Source organism: Grammomys surdaster, unplaced genomic scaffold (assembly GCF_004785775.1).
Source record: "Grammomys surdaster isolate TR1022 unplaced genomic scaffold, NIH_TR_1.0 164, whole genome shotgun sequence".
Lineage (NCBI taxonomy): Eukaryota > Metazoa > Chordata > Mammalia > Rodentia > Muridae > Grammomys > Grammomys surdaster.
In genome coordinates, this window is record NW_021604612.1 from 3,786,193 (window position 1) to 3,811,731 (window position 25,539).

At 47.9% G+C, this 25,539-nt stretch overlaps 1 protein-coding gene across 2 annotated transcripts in view; it reads left to right on the top strand.

Moving 5' to 3' along the window:
- The first annotated feature begins 19,528 nt into the window (after positions 1–19,528).
- The window catches only part of Cit (citron rho-interacting serine/threonine kinase), a 166,973-nt gene continuing 160,962 nt past the window's right edge, over positions 19,529–25,539 (top strand). For both annotated transcript variants that reach the window (XM_028765441.1, XM_028765442.1), the window contains exons 1-2: positions 19,529–19,630; positions 24,850–24,991. In XM_028765441.1, the coding sequence (XP_028621274.1) occupies positions 19,535–19,630; positions 24,850–24,991 (238 nt within the window). In that variant the 5' untranslated portion in view covers positions 19,529–19,534. The remainder of the gene's footprint in view (positions 19,631–24,849; positions 24,992–25,539) is intronic.

The window sequence follows — 25,539 nt, forward strand, 5'->3', positions numbered from 1 at the left end:
TGACCTCGAACTCCCGATTTCCTGCTTGTATCCCTTCAGGGTTGGGATCACAGCCTGCATCACTGTGTCCAGTTCATATGGTACCAGGGATTAAACCCAGGGCTTCAGGCAGGTAGGTGAGCATCCCGTCCCGATCCCTGCCCTCCCCCCATGTATTGTGCTCTGCAAATATTTGATGCGTATATACACACCTGGCAGTGTGGCAGGGCCTGTTCACGCCAGTATCACCACATGGACACGACATGCTGTGCTTTTTTGTCATGGCAGCCCCAGCCCACTGGGTGATGCAAGCGATCAGGCTCCGTTATCACCTGATGAGTCTGTTGTTGATTAAAGCATCTTGACATGGCATGTGACTGTCTGGAGGGACAGGAAGAGGAAAAAGAAGGAGCACGGGTAAAAACATAAGAGAAGCGTCCCAGAGATGTGTTGTCAACTGTAGACATTGTTAATCCCATTCCAGGGTTTCTACCCCACCTTTGATCAGTCAGTTCCCGGATAAAAGACACACAACGTTTATTATTTACAATAATCCTTCAGCAGCACGAGAGCTGGCCAGATATCTACCCTCTATGCTGTTAGAATCCACTTTCCTATTGATAACCCCGAGTTATTACTTACTATGTTTCATCTGGGCTGCTCTTAACTCCAATTGGCTAGCCCTCAGGGCCATGTTTTCTTGACTCCTAACCCGGGCATCTCTCTCTTCCTCCTTCACCTTCTTCTCCATTTCTTTGTAGTCTCCTCCGATGCCCCCTGCCGGGAACATAAAGCTCTACCTGTCTTTATTCTACCCAGCTGCAGGCCGTAGGCATCTTTATTTACCAATCAGAAATAACTTGGGGGCAAGGTCACATAGCGTCTCTTGGGTCTACATGCAGAGTTTCTCGTCTCTGGGATGACCAGGTCATGGGGGCCCAAACTTAACATTACAATACAAAGCAAAAGACCACACCTCAACGGTCATTGATACCTCCCAAGATGCAGTTCACTGCAGATGCGACACCTGTCAGTCAAGGGGATGGAGAAACAAGGTGAGGTGGGTAGCTTGTAAGACGTGGAGGACCATTCCACTGTACCTTCTGTGATCTCCACCTCTGTGCTCACACCTTTGCGTGACCCCCCTCTCCTCCAGCGTGGCTGCCGTCTGTGTCTTGCTTCTCACTAGAAGACTATGCGGCTGTTTCTGGTATTAGACCATAGTCGACTGTCATGTCTGTCTTGCTGAGATAGTCTTCTCTTTGCTTGTGCTAGCTGCTCTGTGCACAGGGCTACATGACAAGGAAATGAACTTGGCCTCTACTGATGGAGAAAAACCAACTACATATGGACTTTTCAAGGAACTAAATGCTGCCAGCGTTTACACAGGCTCAAAGCAAGTCCTTCCCAGTCAGTTCCAGAGACAAAACACCTGTTCCGTATTACTTAGGGTTTGCAGAGAATCCATCTAAACTGTAAGATAACGAGCGTTTTAAATAGAATTTTAATTTTAGTGGGGTGTTTTGTTGTTGTTGTTTCTTTGTTTTCAAGATAGGGTTTCTCCATGTAGCCCTGATTGTCCTGGAACTCACTCTGTAGATCGGGCTGGCCTTGAACTCACAGAGAGCCACCTGCCTCTGCCTTCTGAGTGCTGGGATTAAAGGCATGCACCACCAGCACCCACCCAGCAATTTTAGTGTTTTAAGTTATGTATATATGTGTGGGTGTGTGCAGGTGTTCTGGAGGCCAGAAGATTTCTTGCAGCTGGAGCTACAGGAGATTTTGAGCAACCCAGTGTGAGTGCCCTGATCCGACTCAGGTCATCTGGAAGAGCAGCAAGTGCTCTTAACTGATGAGCCATCTTGCCAGCCCCAGCACGGGGTGTTTTATGTGTCAGTGGCAGCGTTATACTGCACACAGTAACGGACACAGACAAACCTGACTGGTGCTCAGATCACTTGTTACAGTTGTGCTCATTGTTGGCTTGTATTGTGGAATAGAGAGACACCAGGGTGACTCAGAAAGCAAAGACTAAAGACATAAATTACCACGAAAGGTAGACCCCCGATGTCCGTCATTGAGAGGCTGATGTAAATATTTTCAGTTGCAATGATTTTTTTTGTTCCTTAAATAATCCTGGTTAGGCAGGGTGGGGGGTGGAAGGCTGTCTGCGAATCTCAGGTGTTTTACCTCTCTGTGCTGGAAGTGGTTTTTACCCAGCAAAGCGAGCAAGCTGACGGTTGTGCTCTTAAAGGCGCAACAACCTCTATTTTTCAAAGATGGCTTATTTAGACCCCGCTAATGGGGAAGAGAGAGCAACCTGGGTTGGAAGAGCAATCATCTTCCAACCACACCACCCCTGAGCAAAAGACATTTCAGTTCTAAAAATACGCCAAGCGCACCAATTCAGAGAGCAATGTCTCGCTGGTTGCGGGAAATCTCTGCGCCCGGAGAAATTGGTCACATTAAGTCATCTTGATTTTTGTCTACACCGTACATAAAGCATGCCGATACAGCCATTCATTGTTTGCTCTTAAGAGTTTCATCTGAAGCACCGTGGGGCCTCACAGATCAATTCTCAGCTCTTCTCTTATTGCCTGTGTTGAGTGGCTGGCCTGAAGCCTTCCTGAGGCTCACCCGTTTCCCCTGCTTAAATCTCCAGAATTTATCTCAGCTTGTAGGTGGTCCGTGTCTATGCGCTAGGAAATAAAATATCCTTGGCAATCTCCGTGGTTCAAATATAAAATCTTAAAGGATTTGGAGCCTTCTGCTCATCTTCTGTCAACAGGACTGCTCTAGAGGAAGCAGCCAAGACTCAAAGATGAGAATAATAATAATAATAATATAGAAAAAAGGGTTGTAGCTGGGCGGTGGTGGCGCACGCCTTTAATCCCAGCACTTGGAGGCAGAGGCAGGCGGATTTCTGAGTTTGAGGCCAGCCTGGTCTACAGAGTGAGTTCCAGGACAGCCAGGCTACACAGAGAAACCCTGTCTCAAAAAAAGAAAAAGAAAAGAAAAAAAAGAAAAAGAAAAGAAAAAAGGGTTGCGTTCCAAAGAAAGTAATAATAGTCATGAGATTCCCCCTCTTCATTAAGAAAGAACAAGAGAGGGCAGAGGAGAGGTGGACATTTAGGAAAGCTCTTGCCTATCACGTACCAGGGCCCGCGTTGCATCCCCAGAACCCACGTACCATGTACAAGCTCCAGCAATGGTAATGGGTGTTTGTAGTCTCAGTGCTGGGGAGGCAGAGACAGGCAGATCTCTGGCAGGCAGCTGGGCAGCCAGCCTCTACCTGGCAGAGTGCCAGGTCAACAAGGGATGCTGTTCCAAACAGAAAGTGGAAGGCGGAAGGTGAGAAGGCTGGATGGGCAGAAGCGCTTGCTGCATCTCCTGGTTTAAATGGGAAACGTCATGGGTTTGAATGCTTGATCCCCAGTTGGGGAATGTTCCGGAATGTTTTGGGGAGTGTAACCTAGCTGGAAGAAATGTGTCTACTGGGGTGAGCTTTGACCTTTTTAATTTTTTTTTCAATTTTTAAAAATTCATTATATGTGAGTACACTGTAGCTGTCTTCAGACATTCCATAAGAGGGCATCAGATCTTATTACGGATGGTTGTGAGTCACCATGTGGTTTCTGGGATTTGAACTCATGACCTCCGGAAGAGCAGTCAGTGCTCTTAATTGCTGAGCCATCTCTCCAGCCCAAGCTTTGGTCTTTTATAGCCCGGCTCCTCTTCCTGTCCTCTCTGTCTCTCTGTCTCTGTCTGTCTCTCTCTCTGTCTGTCTCTCTGTCTCTCTCTCTCTCTCTGTCTCTCTCTGTGTCTCTCTCTGTCCTCTCCCTCCCTCTCTCTCTCTCTCTCTCTCTCTCTCTCTCCTACCTGACAGGCAGGCTCACACTCCAGCTACCTTGTCTTCTCACCCTGAAAGACTCATCTCTCTGATCTGTAAACAGAAACAAACGCTTTCCTTCCTAACTTGCTTTGTGATCTCAGTATTTCATCACAGCAAAAGGAGAGTAACTACCGTACCACACAAACCTGTCATCCCGTGATCAATCCCCAGAACCAAGGTGGGAGAAAAGGAGCAACTCCTTCAAAATGTCCTCTGACCTCCATTTGCCCCCACATTGTGTGTAAATGCACACAGACAGACAGACACACAGACAGACAGACACATAGTCAGACAGACACACACAAACCCCGGGATGAGGATGCAGCTGGGTTGTTTGTGTATGCATATTATATACACTGTATCCTGGGGTGGATCCCAGCCCCAAACTACAATATGAACTAACTATTGTTTTTTTTTTTTTAACATCTCCCCTGGGAAGCGTATTTTAGAGACGGAAGGTTCCTGGTAGCAGAAACCCACTGCGCTGTGGCGTCTTTGCAGTGTGCCACAGAATTGAGGGACTCTGAGCTTATGCTCTCAGCTGATCTAATAACTTGATTTTCCCCCCCAAATAAATTTATTCTCAGTGTCTCAGTCTCTGTCCACCTTTCTCCTAAATGCTATATTTGGTGAATTTCTTAATTGCATCTCATTCCCCTCCCACCTTCATTGAGACCTAATTAGCATGTAATAAAACGCAACACTGTGGGGACCTATTTAGATAAGAATACACTAAGATACATTGTTTCTTTGTTACTGAGTCTTGCTATGTTTGTTGGTTCCGGTTCTCAGGTCTCTTGTCTCAGCTTCTTCCCTGCTGGGATTACTGGCAGGCATCACCACACCTGGTCATTTAAATACAATTTTGCAAAGTTATACACCCGGAGTCACTCCTCTGTGGGTAAGAGCAGAGGCCATAGCTTTACTTAGACCTGGAGTATTGTCCCCAGCATGTTAGGTGACTCAAAACAGCCTCTGACTCTAGCTGGAGTTACTGGATGCCCTCTTCTGGTCTTCATGGGCACTGCAGTCTTGTGCAAATACCCACCCACAGGGACACACACACAAATACACATAATTAAAAAAAATAAATTTAAAACAGTCATAATTTAAAAAAAATAAGAACATTCTCACTAAGCCCCAATTGTCCCCTCACACCATTTAAACTACTGGTCCTCTTTCTCATCTTCTCTTGCTTTCATTTCCTCCCTTTTAAAACGTTATATAAATCCATCTGTACAGCCCGCACCCTTTTATGTCTGACTTCTTTCGCTTAGCGTGATAACTCATATCGTTGCTTGCCTCAACCACGCATGTCTTAATGCAGAGTGGAGTCCTTCTCCAAAGACAGGCCACCGATGTGTTTATCTTGCTTTTCTGTTTCTAGGTTAATGTGGGACGAAAAGGAATCCCCGGACCGCTGTCTGTGCTGTGTTTTGCTTTAGTGCCTGTAGTCAGTGTTCACAGTTTTCATTGTGTGAGCCCTGATCTTTTCTTGTTTGTCTTATTTATCGGACCTTGGTGGTGTCTAGTGACTGGAGTGTACTCACTTCGTCTTAGTTTTAGCTCAGTAGTTGGTGCTGTAGAATGGAAAGCCGTTGATTATTACCCTTTGTGGTTTCGTCTTCTTATGATTTGATTTATCTCTCGGGGTCTTGTTGGTTTTTAATAATTTTTTAGTGTGTCTCTTAGAGCTTTGCGCCTTGTAGTTCTATCAGCTGTAAGGAATGACTTGGTTCCTTTTTAATTACTTTTGTAATGTCTGAGGAAAAGGAGAAAACCAGGAAGAATATAGTTGGGGTGTGGGGCTGGAAGGACACAAAGAGGGGACCAGATGTGGCCACCTGAGCTTCCTGTACAGGAGACAGGAATGAAGACAGAGGGCATCTTGGAATCTAGCTGGGGTGTGAGTGGAAGGGAAGGGCGGGCCTGGAAAAGAGTCCAACAGGAACCCACTTCCTACTTCAGAAAAGTATATAGAGTATGGCTCTCTCCCCCTGTGATGGTTTGTATATGTTTGGCCCAGGGAATGGTACTATTAAAAGGCATGGCCTTGTTGGAGTGGGTGTGGCCTTGTTGGAGTGGGTGTGGTCTCGTTGGGGTGGGTGTGGCCTTGTTGGAGTAAGTGTGGCCCTGTTGGAGTAGGTGTGGCCCTGTTGGAGTAGGTGTGGCCCTGTCGGAGGCTGTGTCTTTGGAGGCTGTGTCACTGTGGGCGTGGGCTTTGAAAGCCCCATTCTAGCTTCCTGGAAGACAGTTTTCTCCTAGCTGCCTTCAGATGAAGATGTAGAACTCTCAGCCCCTCCTGCACCATGCCTGCCTGCGTGCCACCATGTTCCTGCCTTGATGATAATGGACTGAACCTCTGAACCTGTAAGCCAGCCCCAATTAAATGTTGCCCTTATAAGAGTTGCCTTGGTCATGGTGTCTGTTCACAACAGATAAACCCTAATTTTAGCTTCTGCCATAAATGTCAGAGGAACTTTAAACCGAAGGGAACCATGATAAAAGAGCATTCCACTCCTTCTGGACAGTTCTGCCTCCCCATTTTAATGTCCCATGCCCAATTTATTGGGAATGTTTTTATTTTTGTTGTTTTTGTTTAGAGACATGTTCTCTCTATGTAGCCCAGGCTGGCCTTGAACTCATTATGTAGCCCAGGATTACCTCGAATGTCTGATCATCCTGCCTTTACCTCCAGGGTGCTGGGACTCTAGGCATGTGCTACCATGCCTGTTTTATGGGGTGCTAGTATTCAAACCCAGGACCTCCTGCATGCTAGGAGGGTAGTGTGGCCACTGAACTACATTCCCCGCATTGGGGATGTCTTTTGAGGTTAGAAAGGGAAATCCAAAGGGTAATGGGTGAAGGAAGAAAATAAAATAATTTCTTGGGTAGACTGTCTATCAAAATGTCATCCGTGTCTCTCTTCCTATTTTAGGAAAGGAGCCATTATGAGAACACTGGAGAAGTCCTTGTCATTTGAGGTGAGAACCTATCTGTCTATCTGTTCAGTAGACTTAGACCGTAGCCTTTCGTGGATCCAACAGATGGATGACAAGGTAAATAATTTAAGTATCAAGCATCCTCTGGGAACACACACCGGAGGAAGAGAGGGCTGCCCCTGCAAGTACCCGCTCCAGCCACTAGAGAGCGCTTCTGCTTTGGTGAGGCAAAACCACAACCAAGCAATGGCTCTCCTGGAGGTCTGACTAGGAGGAAGCTAAGGGCTGGAGAAGTATAGGGGTACATTCCGCAGCGAGGGATGTGTGGGATCCAGAGAAACCTCCGCGTTTCAAATGAGACAAAGGTTATTACTAAACAAGGAAGCTAAAAATACACAAGGGGGCGTGTGCGTGACAAATACAGAAAAGACAGAAGTTTAGACATTTAAAAATGAAGTTAAGTGGGCACGATCAGATACCACCTCACACCTCGAGAATGGCTACTAGATATTTTAAGATCTGGAGACTAAGTAACGTAGGTGAGGGTTATAGAGACACTGGAGCCTCGCTTCATACGTGCTGGTAACTTTAAAAGGCGCGGTCACTATGAAAAATCATTTGTTGTTCTTCAAAAATGTTAAAGATAGACTTGGTGTAAGAGCAAGCAATCCATTCCTAGCCATAAGCCCCTAAAAAACTGGGCGCAGGGCCTGGCGTATGTGTAAACACCTTTAATCCCAGCACTCGAGACAGAGGCAGGTGGGTCTCTGTGTGTTCAAGGCCAGCCTGCTCTACACAGAGAGTTCTGGGCCAACAGTGAGACTCTGTCTTTGTTTGTTTGTTTGTTTGTTTTTCGAGACAGGGTTTCTCTGTGTAGCCCTGGCTGTCCTGGAACTCACTCTGTAGACCAGGCTGGCCTCGAACTCAGAAATCCGCCTGCCTCTGCCTCCCAAGTGCTGGGATTAAAGGCGTGCGCCACCACCACCCAGTGAAGCTCAATCTTAAAAAACAAAAACAAAAACAAACAAACAAACAAACAAAAAACAGTTCTCAGGGGGTAGAGCAGAGCATAATTCTCAGAGTGTGTGAGCCCTGGGTTCTGTCACCAGCACTCCTTGCTTCCAGAAGCCTATTGTCACAGACAAAAATGACTTTTTGAAATGGAAAAACAACTCAACCTAAACAGTATCTAGTTGGCAAAGACAACATGTTGGTTTTAGCCTAGATACACAGTCTCACATAGCCCAGGTTGGCCTGGAACTCACTATGTACCCCAGGATGACCTTGAGCTCCTGATTCTCCTGCCCCTTCCCCTCTAGGTGCTGGGACCCACATTTGGGTCATTGAGCCTGGTTTATGTGATACTGAGGATCAATCCATACCTTCAAGAACCTTAGGCAAGTATTCTAGCAACAGAATTACCCCCCGGGTCCATCTACCTCTTGGGTTTTTTTGTTTGTTTGTTTGTTTTTTTTTTTTTTTTTTTGAGAAATACATTGTAACCCAAGCTGGCTTTGAACTCCCGGTAGTCCTCCTGCCTCAGCATACCAAGTGTTTTGAATACAGGCTTGAGGCTTTACATTCTGCTAAAGATATTTTAATATCACACTGTGTCAGAAAAGGTGACTCAGGGCACAGCGGTGACTTTCTAGGACTGTAATACCGTCCCACTGCAGTTAGATGAGTCTCTCAAACTACACTAAGCAGTTCCTTCAACTTGACACAGTTGGTTCCGGAAATTTATCCCAGAGATAAACTTGTCTGAGGTGAAGTGGTATACTCAAAGCCTGTTTTTTTTTGTTTGTTTGTTTGTTTTGTTTTTGTTTTTTTCAGCATTGCTGGACAGAAGGGTACATCAGAGACAGCTTTAAGATGATATCACTTTGAGACTAATGGCAGCCTGCTGCAGCCCTTTGGTGGGATACTAAATAGCCATAAAAAGTAGCAAGGAGAGTCTTTGTTTGTTCTTCTGATCGCCATCTCTCCAGCCCTAATTTTTTTTAAAATTTTATTTATTTATTTATTTATTTATTTTGGTTTTTTGAGACAGGTTTCTCTGTGTAGCCCTGGCTGTCCTGGAACTCACTCTGTAGAGCAGGCTAGTCTCAAATTCAGAGATCTGCCTGCGCCTGCCTCCCATGTGCTGGGATTAAAGGTGAGTGGCACCACCTTTCGCTCATCCCTAATTTTTTTTACATTGCACTTTATTTCTTTGTGTGTGGAAGGTGTGTACATGTTCTACAGTGCACGTGGGGAGGTCGGAGGACAACTCGTGGGAGTCACCTCGCCTTTTCTACCTTGTGGGTCTCGGGCATCAGACTCACTGAGTCTGGTGCAAGTGCAGGGCCCATCCCCCAGCCTCCCCGGTAAGGTTTTGGAGGAGTCATTGGATCTTGAGGCTTTTATCTTCATGAATGGATTAATCCACTGATGGGTTCAACAAGTGAATGGTCTGTTGGGCCCTGTGGAAGGGAGGGTCATTGAGGAGCGTGGGTCATGGAGAGCATCCTCTGAAACGAGGTGCCTTGTCCTGGCCTCGTCCTGTGACTGTTCCTGCTTCCTGGCCGCCATGAGGCTAGAAGCTTCTGCCAACAGGATACTGTCTCACTTCAGGGCCGCAGTAATGGGTCCAGCTGGAACCTCCGAAATCACAGGCCCAGATAAGTTTTTCCTTTTCATCAGTCTGAGGTATTTGCCTTACTGATGAGATACATGACTGAAACAGAGGTCTCTACCTGAGTATGTGTATATGTTAATTTATTTAGGAAAAAAGTCTTGGGGGATATGATCATGAGATGGAATTATTATCTGGGATTTTCTCCAAACTAAACCACCTGTATCCTCATAAAAAGAAAGCAGAGGGAAATTGGATAGCATAACAACACCTGCCCCTAGATAATTTATACAACACTGGAACGCCCACTGACCCACCCGGAAAAGTTAGAGGCTGTGGGTAAGGACCGACATTCATCCATAAATCGGAACCCTCTGGATGCAAAGGGTGCCAGTTTGAAACGGAAGGTTGGCAGCAGCCCAGGGCACTGTCTGGGCAACATCTGGGGTAAAATAGACACAGGAGTATCTAAAACAATGTTCTTCTCAGTGCACAAGCTAGACAAGAAGGTGGGTCTGAGACCTCTCTTGCTATCCTCTTTTACAGTAACCCTTCCTCAGCTGTGCTGTGGAGGTCACCCAAAAGGGTCTACGTCCTGGAGCCTAAGTACCATGCAGATGTTACAGGAGGGAAAGGGAAAGCAGGAGGGAGGAGGAGGGATGGAGGATGGTAAGGAGGAAAAGGAGAGGCTGCATTTGCCACTTAGATGATTTTTAATTTTTTTAATTAAAAAAATTTAAGATTTAGCTATTTTTATTTTATCTCTATCGATGTTTTTCCCTGCATGTGTTTATACGTACCACTTATGTGCAGTGTCTGCCGAGGCCGGAAGATGGCGCCAGATCCTCTGAGACGGGAATGGGTGCTGGGACTCAAACCCGGGTCCTCTGGAAGTGTAACCGGTGTTCTTAACCACCCAGGCAACTCTTCAGTCCCAAACCTGCTGATTTTAAAGATAGGGAAAGAAGCCATGGGTTGTCCAAATACTTAAATTTGTTCCTTAGAAAGGACATGGGAGGAGAGAACCAACTCCCACAAATGATCTACACACGCACGCGCACACGCACATGCACGCACGTACCCAGATAAGGAAGTTTACAATAAAACTTAAAAGGAACCATGAGCCAAAGACCATGGGTAGCTTCTAAAAGCTAAATTAGCCAGGAAATGGATGCTTCCGAAGGAACTTGTCAACAAGCACTGGCTGTGCCCGCCAGTCTTCAGACACCTGGCACGTAAAAGAAAAAAGAACAGTATTAAGGAGCTGTAGGAAGCGAGTGCAGGGACCTCCTTGCTGCTTCTCAACCCAGAGGCTCTCTCCTCCCTCAAGGCTCTGTCTGTCCTGTGTCCGTGTCATGTGATAAGGTGTCCCGTGTGGTCCCGTCCTGTGTAGTCATCCGTGGACCCCTCCAACCCCTACCCCCGCAACTCCAGTGCGCTTGGATCCTGAGGTCCGAGGGCTCTTCCCCAGGCACCTGTGAGTTTTCTCTGCATTGGGCTGGGGTAGGGTTTCATGTAGGATGTCACCCTCTCAACAACACTGTCTCTGGACACCTCACTGACGACTAGGCTCTGTGAACTTTCCTCGTGGTTCATTTTCCTCTGTGGTTCATTTTACTGACTGACCCTGAGTGCTGTTTGTCCCACTCAATGGAAAAGGAGTGACTCAGCCCCGGACTGTGTTTCCTGGGTGTGGTTGTCCATACCTGGCACCTGCTAGGCAAGTGCTCTACCACTGAACCGTACACACAGGCTGATCAGGGTTTTTTGCCCCCCTTTATCTCCTGCTGTTCTAACATCTAAACCAGTGTCAGCAAATAGTAGACACCTGATAAGTGTGTGTGTGTGTGTGTGTGTGTGTGTGTGTGTTTGCACTTGTGCGCGTGCGTGTGTGTGTTAATCGTATGATATCTGATGAGGTCGTCATAGTTCTTCAACTCAAGACGTAAAGAAATTATTTTAGTCACTGAACTTTTTATCTTCTGGTTCTTGGTTTGTTTGTTTGTTTGGCTTTATTTTATTTGGAGATGGAGTCTTGCTGCGTAGCCCAGGCTAGCCTTAAACGTGCAATCCTTCTGTCTCTGCCTCCCAGGTTCTGGGGTCATAGTGTGCCCCGTGCACCGCTATCAATTTCTTAAGTGGCTTTTGCTGGCATCTCCTGCTGTTCAGCCAATACAAACTCACTGAGGGATTACCAGGAGCCAGGCACTGTGCAAGCTTTGGGGGTTGGCTGCTGGGAGCAAAACGGACATAGTCCTAGAGTGTGGGTGGGCACACGGGAAGGTTTAAAAATGAATATTAGGTTGACAAGAAAGGTGGAATTCAGTCTTATTAAACATTACTATTATATGCGAGCTTAAAGATGAACCCCACTGAAAGGTATGGAGCGGATTTAATCATAATTCCAGGCCTGGGTGTTTGTCTTCTTGGAGCTCGGCCAAGGCACAAGACACATTCAGACCATAGTCGCTGTGTGCTTTTCATCAGCGCTGAGAGATTGACATTCATCTAGTTTCTGTCTCGCACAGGTTTCTGGTCTATCGTCAGTAGTAATTATGCTAAGAATCCAGAAAAAGAAGACCTGGGCCACTGCAGGGATTTAATGACATTTTTTTTTCCCCAGTTGCCCTCAGAGAAAAGTTGATGTGAGTTTTATATGCTTGAGTGTCTTGTAATGAATTGGGGATTGTGACATTACCCTGAAGCCAGCGGGCTGAAGGAATTTTTTATTTTATTATTATTATTTTTTTTTTGAGACACAGTCTTAGACGACGTAGTACTGACTTGCCTGGAACTTATCATGAGAAACAGGCTGGCCTCAAATCCCCAGTGATTGGCCTGTTTATGCCTCCCAAGTGTTGGGATTAAAGGCATGCACCACCATGCTAGACAGGACTATTTTTATAGTTCTAAATTGTGTGTGTGTGTGTGTGTGTGTGTCTGTCTGTCTGTCTGTCTGTCAGTCAGAGGTTGACCTCAGGTGTCCTTCTCACTTGTTTCTCCACATTATTTTTTTTTGGCACAGGGTCTCTCTGGCTCAGTAATTCAGTCACAGTTGTTGGCCACCAAGCCCTGGCCATTGCCTCCTGTGCCTGCCTCCCCGGGGCTGAGATTACAGGCACAGGTTGTTGCCCCTGGCTCTCCATCCGACCTAGAGGCTGATTTCAGGTTCTCATATTTAGATAGCTAGCACTTTTCCAACAAAGCCAGCCCCACCCCCATCCCCCAATCCCCACCCCAGTCCTCTTCTTGTTGGTTGAGACAGGGTCTCATGCTGTACTAGCGTGACCTACAACTCATTGTGGAGCCCAGGGTGTCCTCCGCTTATGACAATGCATTCCTCTCACTTCCAGAGCCCTGGGGTTACAGGTGTGAGCCATGCCCAGATGCCAGAAGCATTAACGAAGAAACATAACTAGCCCAGGAGCCCAAGCATCATAGAAAATTAGCTATAGATGGCTCAGTGGTTAAGAGCACTGGCTGCTCTTCCAGAGGTCCTGAGTTCAATTCCCAGCAACCACATGGTGGCTCACAACCATCTGTAATGGGATCCGATGCCCTCTTCTGGTGTGTCTGAAGATAGCTCCAGTGTACTTATATAAATAAAATAAGATAAAATAAAATAAATGAATGAATCTTAAAAAAGAAAGAAAATTAGCTGTAATCAAATAGCAGAGAAGCCAGTTGCCATTTAATTACATTTTGAAAATGTATCTTTCCTCACTAGGCTAGAATTATTTTTATCTATGGTTTAGGAAGGAAAACATAGCTTCAGAACTACCCACTCAAAGCCAGAGAAGGCGTTCCGAAAGTGTCAGGCCCAGAGAGACAATGTAACAATTCACTAAGATTATCGTCAGAGTTAAAATCTGGAAAATGTGTTTTGTTATTGTTGTTGTTGTTAGCTTGTAAATGCTACTAGTTTAGATAAATTACATTTCATGTATTCAGTGGGAATTTTCACATCATACAGGTGTGACAGGTTGGTTCTCAGGCCAAGGTAAGTTTTGTCTAACAGGGGACGTGTGGAGCACGGAGGATTTTTAGGCTGGTGAAACTATTCTCTATGATCTTGTTAGGTGGCTACACACTATCATACATTGTCCAAACCCATGGGACAGAGTGGGACATAGGGTGACTACAGAATAAACCTCACCCCAGATATGTACCCCAGAGAAACAGAAGCATCTACATGCGTTCCTGACAAATTATTCCACAGCCAAAGTGTCAACCTCCAGTGCAAGTTATGGATTCCCCATTGTCAGTTGCAATGTACCGCTGTGGTGTGGATGACACTGATGGCTGGGGCAGGTATGGGCCAGATCTCTCTGCAGCTTCTGCCGGGAACCGAGCTCTTCTCTTAAAAGTTAATTTGAGGGCTGGAGAGATGGCTCAGTGGTTAAGAGCACTGTCTGCACTTCCAGAGGTCCTGAGTTCAAATCCCAGCAACCACATGGTGGCTCACAACCATCTGTAATGAGATCTGATGCCCTCTTCTGGTGTGTCTGAAGACAGCTACAGTGTATTCATATATAATAAATAAATAAATAAATAAATAAATCTTTAAAAAAAAAAGTTAATTTGACCGATGGCTTTGTGTTCTTGATCTTACAACAGTTGTCATTACTGTCAGGAGACCTGCTCAAGATTAGGCCTGTCAACAGCTGGTTGTGGGGCAGGGAGGGTTCATGAGGCCCTGACCTTCTTTGAGAACCAAAAGGCAGATAGAGTAGCAGAGAGATCACACTTCTGAAGTCCTGCCCCCTCCCTAAGTATCTATAAGACTGCAGTGTTCCCTGGGGTCACTTTCTACAGTGGTGTAAACATGGGGAGGGTTCATGCTCTTGTAATTTCTCTCCTAGGGTCTTGTAACAACAAAACAAACAAAACAAAAAAATCCTAAGAAGGTGGTTGGAGAGATGGCCCAGCAATCATGAGCCTTTGCTGTCTTTGCAGGCTTTGTCTATCCTAGCACCTAGCACAGAATGGATAAATTCACTCTCAGGCATTTGAATATTTGTTCCCCAGTTGGTGGCGCTGTTTGGGGAGGATTAGAAAGTGTGGCCTTGTTGGAGGTAGGCTTTGAGAGTCTCTCTCTCTCTCTCTCTCTCTCTCTCTCTCTCTCTCTCTCTCTCAAGATTTATTTTATTTGAGTACACTGTCACTATCTTCAGACACACCAGAAGAGGGCATCAGATCTCATTACAGATGGTTGTGAGCCACCCTGTGGTTGCTGGGAATTGAACTCAGTACCTCTGGAAGAGCAGATGGTGCTCTAAACCACTGAGCCAGTTCTCCAGCCTGAGTTAAAAGTCTCTTACCGTTTGGAGTTCCTGCTCTGTTTCATGCTGGCTGCCATTTCTCCCAGTCACGGTGGGTCCTTTTCCCTCTGGAACCATAGGCTCAGATAAGCTCTTTTTTTCTGTAAGTTACTTCTGGCTTGGTGTTTAAGCAAGGCAACAGAAAAGTATCTGCTCTTGCAGAGGACCTGGGCTCAGCTGCCAGTGTAGTGTCAGGGAAATGTTAGTGATCCCCCAAAACAGACAGGAGCCAATTGGATGCAATCACAGTGGGGCCTTTTTATTCGAGCTAGCTTGGGCTTCTCAGTGCACCATCAAGCAGGATAGTTTTGGTGATGAATATCTACTGGGGGGGGCAAGGCTTAGTGGTGGGGATGAGTATGCAAGCATCAAATTGGGAAGTTATTATGGTCTTTAACATAATTGGCTGGTGCTGGGAGTCATATCATAAACTTGTTTTCTGCTTTCCTCTGCATTGGTGGTCATTAGGTAGGGGGCTTGTGACCTGGGGGCACAGGTTTTTTGAGAGAATAGCCTGGAGACGCTGGTCTTGTTGGGGGTGTAACCTGGAGATGTAAGCCTTTTTGTTTTTTGTTTTTTTTTGGTTTTTCGAGACAGGGTTTTTCTGTGTAGCCCGGGCTGTCCTGGAACTCACTCTGTAGACCAGGCTGGCCTCGAACTCAGAAATCCTCCTGCCTCTGCCTCCCAAGTGCTGGGATTAAAGGCGTGCGCCACCACCGCCCGGCGATGTAAGCCTTTTTGTGGGTGAGCCTAGACACTGGAGCTAGGTTCAGGGGTTTGTTGGGGGGGGGGTAACTTGGAAACTAATGCTGGGTACTGGCCTGTTAGTTTACCAGAGTTCACACTTAGGTCAGGTTCTCTAAAATGGAGTCAGAATGTAAAAGATTTGGCCTCTCACCAGCACCCAGATGGAAGCTCCCAACCACCTGTAACTCCGGTTCCAGGGGATCTGACAGCTACATCCAGAAACTCCCTTTGTAGATCAGGCTGGCCTTGAACTCAGAAATCTGCCTGTCTCTGGTCTCCAGAATGTTGGAATTAAAGGTGTGCACCACCATGTCTGGCACTGGTTACCATGGTGCTGAAGGTCAGACCCAGAGCTTGGCTCACATTTGATCAGCACTGACAACATCATGGAGGTATAGTCTGAGTTCCTGGTTCCTTACATTACCTGGCCATCCCCTTCCCTCGATTTCATCCTAGCGGAAGCTCAGGACAGGAGCTAGAAAGCTCGAAGTGTTTAGGTGATTTTGCAACCGAGCCAGCTTTAGAGTGGGTTCTCCCTCCAGAGAAGACTCTCCATAATAAAGATTGTTGATGAAACCTGATTGGCAGGGTATTAATTTACAGTGAGTCTGGGACGGAGCATGCGCAGTGGGCATGGACTCCTCGGTTCACTCTTTAGCATCACGCGCGCAAACAGATCGAAGTATCTCCTGCTGCCAGGCTAGCAGCGCATCTGCTTTCTTGGCATTCCCTTCCTCAGGATGGCGCGCACGTTACACCCTGGAACCACTTGGGGGGCTTTTAAAATACCCCAAGTCTAGATCCTCCGTCAGGGAAACGAGCTGGGGAGGCTCCTGTGTTTTGTTTTACATTTTTAACTTTTATTTACATTTTCCCCGTGTGTGCAAGCGTGCCCAGGGGAGCATAGCATGACAGGCACATAGAGAGCAGAGGACAACTGGTGAGAACCGGTTCTCTATTCCACCGTGTGTGTGTCTTGAGGATTGAACTCAGTTCACAAGGCTTGGCTGCAGACCCCTTTACAAGCTTAGCCATCTCACTGGCCCACCTGTTAGTAGTACCTCCTCTGGTGGTCCCAAGGGTGGATACCGATGCTCTAGGTGTATCTGTATGAGAAAGCCAAATTGTGATCAGACAAGCATGCTGTCACAGTCTGTTTTTTTTTAGCCTGAACATACTCATAAATATCTAGTATGTGCCAGGGACTGGGTTAGAGAAAAGCAGAAGACATTACAATTTGGTGGTTATAAAATAGGGTCTAGAGCCAGGCCTTGGTGCCGTAGCCAAAATCCCAGCACCCAGGAGGCAGAGGGAGCCAGATCTCTTGAGTTAAAAGGCCAGTTTGATCATGGAGTTCCAGGACAGAGAAAGTCTGTCTTCAAAACTATAAATAAATAAATAAATAAATAAATAAATAAATAAATAAATAACTTTAAAATGAAAGAGCCCAGCTCATACCCAGCACTTACTGGTGCATGACTCAGTTTCCCTCCCTCCTTCCCTTCCTTTTTTGTTTCAAAAATCAGCCCCTCCCCCCCCCTACATCCACCCCCCCCCCCAAATCTATATTTTCATTGGGTCAAGAAAAAAGTCACTGTCTTTCTCATGGTCCCTTCAAAAGCCTCCATTTCTGACCCCAGGTGCCTTTTTTCCTGATTTTGCTGTCTTGATTTTTTACACCTCTGTCTCTTTTAAGTGTGTGTGTGTGTGTGTGTGTGTGTGTGCAGGCGCACTCATGTTCAGGTGCCCGGTAGAGGTCGGAAAAGGTCATCTGATCTTTTGGAACCGGAGTTACAGGAAGTTGTGAGGGCTTTGGGGTGGATGCTGGGAACCAAAGGAAGGTCCCCTGGAAGAGTCGTTGAGCCATCTCCCCAGCTATTTCGAGCTTGCTCTCTTGCGTGCGTTCCACCGTTACATAATTATTGTAGAGAAGCCATCCCTAGTAGCCCTAGAGTGCAGCGAGCCTCAGTGTTAGCAAATACTACACTCCTTTTCGGAGATTGCCCCTTCACAGGTCAGTTTACACTCTACCCCTGTGTGAATGTAAACAGCGTCGCCTCTTCACAGACACCTTCCCCTCCATTGCTAACGAGGCCGGGCAGTTTCCACACACTGAAAGCCACTGGGCTTTCTCATTGGGAAAAGAGGGTGGCTTAGTGATCCTGGCTTAAATTTACTTGAATATTTCTTTGTGGTGAGATCTTTACGATCTTGTTGCGGCTCAACCCAGAAGTATAAGGCTCGCAGGCAGGAGTGGGTGCCGAACATTCCCCTGCCTCAGCTGCACCGCACAGCCTCCTGATTCCCGCACATAACCCGGCCGCCTACATGAGGCGTGGGCGATGGCTCAGTTGAGTGCATTCCTGCAGAGGGCTGGAGTTTGGCTCCTAGCATCCTTATCTGAGGCGGGCGGTCCGGGCAGAGCTCCCCGCAGGAGCTCGGACAGCAAGGGACAGCGCCCCAGACTCCGCAAGGGCCCCCATCTCCACACACAGCATCCTACAAACCGCCAATTTCAAACTTCCCAGCCCAGCCCCGCCCAAACGCCCTTGCCCTCTTCCTATTGGTCGCCAGTCAAAGGAAGAAACAATGTGATTGGCTCTCCCATTTCACTTCCTCCAGCCTCCAAGACCTGGGCGGGCCCTGGAGGAGACCCCTCGCTGTCCATCAGAGGATGGCGAGCGCTGATTGGTTTAGGCCGGGCTGAGCCCTGCCCACGTCGTTTCCTTCAAACGCTGGGGCGGGAGACTCAGGGCGGAGCGGAGCGAGGCGAGCGTAAGTCGGGGGGTCTGCGGAGTGTGAGTCCGGGTTGTGTGTGGCAGTGTTGGGGGATTGGAGAGGCTCGGGGGACAGGGGGGAGTCCCCTTTCCCGGGTCTCCCCGGCCGGCCCCGCCCATACCGATGCTCACTTTCCCACCCAAGGCCTCAGGATAGCAGGGGGACCCCTGAGGGTCTGCTGTGGTGCAGCCTGGTGTGTGTTAGGGTAGCCCGGGGTCTGTGGGTGCCCTCCTTGGGGGAGCAATGGGTTCGATCCTGTGTCTGTGGTGTAGCCTTGGGGTGTCCTGGGGGAAGCCTGGAGTCTGAGGCAGGGTGTGTGTGCCCCCGAGTGTGCTACAGGAGGCCCAGGGCTCCTTAAAAAGGACCGACTCCCCTGAGGACCAGTCTCCTGTCTCCTGTAAGCCTTACCTGTATTCTTGCCCATGGCACTTCCCATTATCTGTGTGATCTTTTTTTGTTTGTTTGTTTCTTTTCTTTTTTCTTTCTTTTTTTTTTTTTTTTTTTTTTTAAATTTTCGAGACAGGGCTTCTCTGTATAGCCCTGGCTGTCCTGGAACTCACTCTGTAGACCAGGCTGGCCTCGAACTCAGAAATCCTCCTGCCTCTGCCTCCCAAGTGCTGGGATTAAGGGCGTGCGCCACCACTTCCCATTATCTGTGTGGTGTTAACTCACTCCCTTAACCTCTCTGTTCCAGTGTCTTCGTTCTATTCCGTGCCAACCCAGCGCCTCCTTCTTGTGTCCTCCTCCCTGTTGTAGCCCCCTCTTGCCTTTCTGGTCAGCCAGGCGACCTTCCCCAGGACTGTTGACCTCTGTACACTCCAAGGACAGTGCACTTTTCTCTCCCTGGGATAATCTTCAAGGCTCACTGATCAAACCCTTCAGGCCTTGGTTCACAGGTTACATCTGTTTAGCTGTGAGGTATCAGAGGTTTGGTTTCGTCAGGGTTCTCTAGGGGAGCAGAGTTGGTAGGAAGGAAAGAGTAAGTGGAGATTTATTAGCCTGGTTTACAGGCTACCGTCTGCTAGTCCATCGATGGCGGCTGTTAGTTCTTTTGGAAATGATTTATTTCTATTCTTTATGTGTGTGACTAGTTTTGCCTTCACGTGTCTATGCACCATGTGCCTGCCGACCGCTGTGGAGGCTGGAAGTGGCTTCCTCGTCCTGATCTCTTTAGGGAGACACGACTCTGCCAAGCCCTTCCTGCCTTAAATGTCAGTACCCACTTGACTTTTCCCAATGTTCCTTCAGCGCTGGCGGAAAGATGTTGAAGTTCAAGTACGGATTGCGCAACCCGTCGGAGGCCAGTGCCCCCGAGCCCGTTGCCAGTCGGGCCTCCAGGCTAAATCTCTTCTTCCAGGTAAGAAGCTGCCTGCCAACGATGCACACCTGGGGCTGCCGTGGTAACCGCCTTTGGTTGTCTTATGGACGGAGGCTAATACTCTTAGGGCAATCCCGTTTGTCTTTTTACATGTCCTGCCTGAGCTGGACAGAGAGGTGCCACTGGGCTGACCGTTATGCGGCTGGACGTGCCCTTGGGGCATCCCCTCATTTCTCATCCTTCACGATGTGTTTATAAAAAGATAAAGAGATATAGGATATGATCTGTGGGTGTGTGGTGAGGAATGGGGGAAGGGGATGTCTCAGTTCGCCCATGTCGAGGTATCTCTTCCCCCTGAGGGACCAGCCGCACGACAGTATAGCATAGAATAGAGTTTATTCAGGGCATGGGGAGGGGAGTTAAGAGGGTAGTAGAGGCAGAGAGAGAGAGAGGGAGAGAGAAAGAGAGGTAGAGAGAGGTAGAGGCCGGCCATGAGCACGTGGAGAGAGGGAGAAGGGAAGGAGGAAGGGGTGAGGGGACAGAGGGGGAGCAAGAAGGCTAGAGAGCAAGGAGGGGGGCAAGCAGCCCCTTTTATAGTGGGCAGGCCTACCTGGCTGTTGCCAGGTAACTGTGGGGAGGAGCATACCTGGCTGTTGCCAGGTAATGGTGGGGACGGAGTTTAGACAGAAGTGCTAACACTTCACATTTCTGAACTTTGTTTCTTTCAGTGGAAGAAACTAAAATTGTCTCTGGTGTCTCTGGGGTGTGTGTGTGTGTGTGTGCTCGCGCTCGTGCGTGCACATGCGCATGTGTCCGTCTGTGTTGTGCTGTGTCTGGGTACCCAGAAAGACTAGAAACTAGCTTTGGATCTTTTGGACGTGGGAGCCGGTGTTACAGGTGTTTGTGAGCTGCCTGTGTCGACGCTGGGATCCAGACGGTGGTCCCCTGATAGAGTAGTGAACGAGTACTCTTAACCATGAGCCATCCCTTCAGCCCCACTGTGGAATGCTTTCACTTCATACGAGGGATATCCTTCCTTCCTTTCTTTCTTTCTTTCTTTCTTTCTTTCTTTCTTTCTTTCTTTCTTTCTTTCTTTCTTCCTTCCTTCCTTCCTTCCTCTTTCTTTCTTTCTTTCTTTCTTTCTTTCTTTCTTTCTTTCTTTCCTTTCTTCCTCCCTCCCTCCCTCCCTCCTTCCCTTCCTCTTTCTTTCTTTCTTTCTTCCTTCCTTCCTTCCTTCCTTCCTTCCTTCCTTCCTTCCTTCCTTCCTGTCTGTCTGTCTGTCTGTCTGTCTGTCTTTTTTTCTTTTTGAGACATGGCTCTGGCTGTCCTAACACTCAATATGTAGACTAGGTTGGCCTCAAAAATCACAGAGCTCCACCTGCCTGCCTCCCAAGTGCTGGGGTTAAGGGCGGGCATGTGCCACCACACCTGGTGGCTCTCGTGCTCTGTAGTTAAATACCACGCCTGCATTCTTCATTCAGGACCGGCAGTTCCTTCAGTCTTCTATAAAGACCAATGTCATGAAAGTATTTCCAGACAGTTCTCTAGTTCATTTCCGCTCTGACTTGCCTTCACGGTGGGCTGTAAGTTGTAAACGGAAATTAACCCTTTCCTGCCCAAGGTCATGAGGTTCTTCCGCAGCATTAGAAAAACACTAGAAAAACACCCAGGACATTTCCATTACATCCCTTTTTAATGTCGAGTGACCTTAGTTGGTTTTATATTGCGATAACAACATGCCAGAGGGTGTGTACTTTTATAAACAAAAGAGGTTTCCATAGGTCACAGTCCTGCACCCTCTAGTACACCAATGGCTTCCTCTTGGCTGGGCTCAGGGCCTGGTTACAATGTTACCGCACTGGCCTGGGGAATGTGCAGAGATCACGTGGGCCAGAGAGGCGGTAAGAGACCAGGCCTACTCCCTTCCCGACACCCTGCTCTCAGCTCCTGAGGTTAAGAAAAGCATTTTGTCTTGGCGACCAGATAACCCTCTACAATGTCTCACCTCCACCTTTTAAAGCCTTCACAACTTTGACCCTGGGGTCCAAGCTTACGGCAAGTGAACCCTTGGAGGATAAACCCCATGCAGATGGTAGCAATGAGTGCTCCCTGCAAGAGGGAGCAGGTTGTGGCAGAGTGTCCTGGTACACCTGACCTCAGCCTCATGCTCCAGCCGAGGCTACTGTGCTCCCCCCACTCAGGGCTGTCACCTGAGGGTCAGGTAACTGTAGCTGGTTTGTTTTCTATTGAGGTACGTCCTTAGACTGGATCTCAGTCGGGGTGTCTGCCTCCTACTCAGGACACTTGTGTTTCGGTGCTTGGCAGACTTCCAGAGCCCCAGAAATCTCACAAATCACCAGGCGGCCCAGGCCTTGCCAGCTTTTTATTTTGCCAAGCAAGGATGTGGAAAACAAATGAGAGGGAAAAAAAAAGCTATTACTTTCTGGTCTTTTCATTTCCTAAAGAAAGGGCATCTTAAGAACCATGGAGAAAGTGAGAACACTCATCAGAATGAAGGGCCCCTTTTCAAGGTTGAGTCCCCTGAGGCTTTTGGGCGTGCTCTGGGGTGCTCTGAGCCTAAGCCTCGTCGAGTCTCTGGGACCCCCCCCCCTCGTCTGCTTGAGTTGACTCTCAGGTGAACAGAGAAAGAAATGAGGCTCATCTTCCGAAGGGACAGGCTCGGCGGCCCCCAAGCTTGACTGAGTCTCGCTGTGAACTTGTTAAAATCGCTCCTAAGCTGCAACCCAGAAAGTTTAATTCAGGAGGTTGGTAATGGGGCCAGAGAATCTGTTCTTTTGTGCCTCTCTAGTGATTCACACGCAGCTGCTCTTTTGTGCTGCCCAGGGTTGTGTAACGAGCCCTTACCAAGACTTAAAGGAGCAACAGCTTTCTTTCTTCCCAGCATTCTGCAGGTCGCTCACAGGCCCAGAAGTACACACCTTTAATCCCAGCTCTTGAGAGGCAGAGGCAGGTGGATCTCTTTGAGTTGAAGGCCAACCTGGTTTATATAGTGAGTTCTAGAACAGTCAGGGATACAAAAAACAAAAAAACAAACTCAAACCAAAAAAAACCAATGCCCCTCCCACCCCCAATGAGACCCTGTCCCAAAACAAACCAGCAAACAAACGAGCAAACGAACCCACCCCAGCAGGTTGGCTATTCTTCAGTGGGTGGCTCTACTCCACCCTGTGGGATCAGCTGGGGTTACTGGGTCTACATCTGGGGCAGTAGAATATGGGCACTGACTGCTCACTAAGACACTGTTTGTTTAAATTTAGTTCATTATTATTTTTGTGTGCTCACATGCTTGCGTGACTGTGGGTGTGGCATGGGCGGGTGTGGGCATGTGCGCATGCGTGGGCGTGCTTTTGCATGTGTGTGGATATCACGTTGCAATTTTCATGAGTCTGGAGTCCTCACCTTATTTTGAGGCAGGGTTTTTGTCCACGTGATCTTCCTGGCCGGCGGGCCTACAGACTTCTTGAGATTTTCTTGCCTCTGCCTCTCATTTTGAATTAGGAGTGCTAGGGTTGCAGATGTGCCTCCAGATCTGGCTTTTTATGCGGATTCCGGGCATCAAATTCAGGCCCTCTGGCTTCTCCGCAATCTCACGGCAAGCACTTTTACCATCTGTGCCGTTCCCCCGCCCTTATGTGGCCTTTGTATGTTTTCATTTATTTAGTCATTTCCTAGGCTACATTTTTTTTTCAAATAATAAAAGGTTTTCCACTCTGTGGGTCATTGGTGGCAGGTGTTCAACTTCACCACTGTAGCACCTAGTGCGTCCCTAATGTTATGTAAATGAGTGGGCGTGACTGGGCTCCAACCGAACTCTGTTTAAAATTCACGCAGCCCGGCCTTGGTTGGCTCAGGGTCTGCAGTTTGCCGAACCTTTAAACTCACGTGCGTGGCAGCTGCCTTCCCGGAAAGGCTGTTGTACCCTGACCGGCGCAGAGCAGTTTGGGTTTCTCTCTGCCGTTGAAGTGGAGTCTCAGACATGTCATGGGTACATGGAGATCGTAGGCACTGAAGGGCGATGTGACCCGCGAGAAAGAGTCTGCCACCAGGTTTCTTTTGAACTCATAATCCTGCCTCAGCTTCCCATATGCTAGGGTTATCAGCGTGCGTCACCAAGCCTGGCTGCTCTGAAATTGTGTGCGTGTGTGGGCCAGCTGTAGGCACTCACTGTATTTTCTTGGTTGATCTCCACTGTAATCTTTTGAGACAGGCTCTCTCACTGAAGGTCACCCATTCAGCTAGATGAACTGGACAGTGGACTTCAGGAATCCACGTCTCACCTCCCATTGTCGGGGTGACAGGCACTTGCCACTATGCCTAGATATTTTATGGAGGTTTTGGGGATCTGAACTCAGGTCCTTATACTCTTGTGTGATGGGCACTTTTCCCCAGCCCCTGGAGTCATGAAAATCTACTTTCTGTGCCTTCTACCTGTAGCTGTTTTTACAGAGATTTTCCCCACAGTCTACAGCCTCACATGGGAATTGTTGCCCTAAACTTGGGTTCCCAATTTGGGTCTTGAGAGTCCAGACAGAAGACAGGAAGTCAAGTCTGCAGTGATCTCTGGCACTCGCCAAGAGGGAGATCTCAGCTCCTATTGTATCATGGTCTCTCCGAACAGAGGGCAATATTGTTAGATCCGCTAGAGTTCCAGGAAGAGAGACATTCTGGTGTGTGTGTGTGTGTGTAAAATCTACTGATTTAAAAATATTGGCAGATAATTCAAATTATTTTAAATACTTTGAGCCAAACAAAACATGTTTGTGGGGTAGACACAGTCTGCGAATCTGTAACCGATCCCACAGATCATGAATAAATTTGGCGTCACGGTAGGCATCCATTCCTACTTGAATTCTACTTGAATTAAAGAGGCTGAAGTTGTATCTGCCATCCTCCAGCCACACAGGGAAGGCATGTCGGTCCCAGTTTCGTATGGAAGAGATATGGTGCCATCTCTGAACTCGTAGGGTCCGCAGCTCCAAACGTTCCGACGAAGCTCAGGCTGGACGAAGGAATGACCCAGGGGCGGTGCTGTTGGGACTATTTTTATTTCCCCAGATTCAGGTGAATTATCACCAGCAATGGAGCCACTTGGGTAATCACTGAACGGCCCCAGAACCGGTGCCAGTGTGCCGGGAGCAGTTCAATGGAGTCGGCCGGTTGTGATTTACTCCGTGGATGTTATTGATCAAAGCTTTCATTATTGACAGAAATCTCCATCTGCTGTTTGCCATTTTTAGGGGAAACCGCCCCTCGTGACTCAACAGCAGATGTCCGCTCTCTCCCGGGAAGGGATGCTGGATGCCCTGTTGGTTCTCTTCGAAGAGTGCAGCCAGCCCGCCCTAATGAAGATCAAGCACGTGAGCAACTTTGTCCGGAAGTGTAAGTTCTCTGCAGCTCTCCCCAGAGAGCAGCCGTTCTCAACCTGTGGGCCTTCACTCTTTTGGGGGTTGGTCGGCCCCTCCGCCAAGGGCTGCGTATCAGACATCCTATCAGATATTCACATGATGGTTCCTAACAGTAGCAAGATTACAGTTAGGAAGTAGCAGTGAAATGAGTTTATGGTTGGAGGTCTCCAAGACACGAGGAACTGTATCAAAGGGTCCCAGCATTAGGAAGGTGGAGAACCACTCTTACAGAGGAAGATGGGATGGTGAAGGCGGAAGGCACGGGTGGTAGTTGTAAAAACCGTGGTCTGCGTAAGACTGACCCAGGGGCGTGGACAGATTGTACGGTTATAGTCTGGAGACCAGAATTAAGTGAGGCTTCTCACTGCCAGTGACAGAAATTCAGTCATGAAAGGAAACATGTTGACTCATGAAGGCAAATCCAAGGATGCTTCAGGCATGGCTGGTTCCAAGGACTTTTAATGATGGGGATGCCGTCTTCTGACTCGGCCCTTACACTCTGAGCTAACCCATGATGGGGAT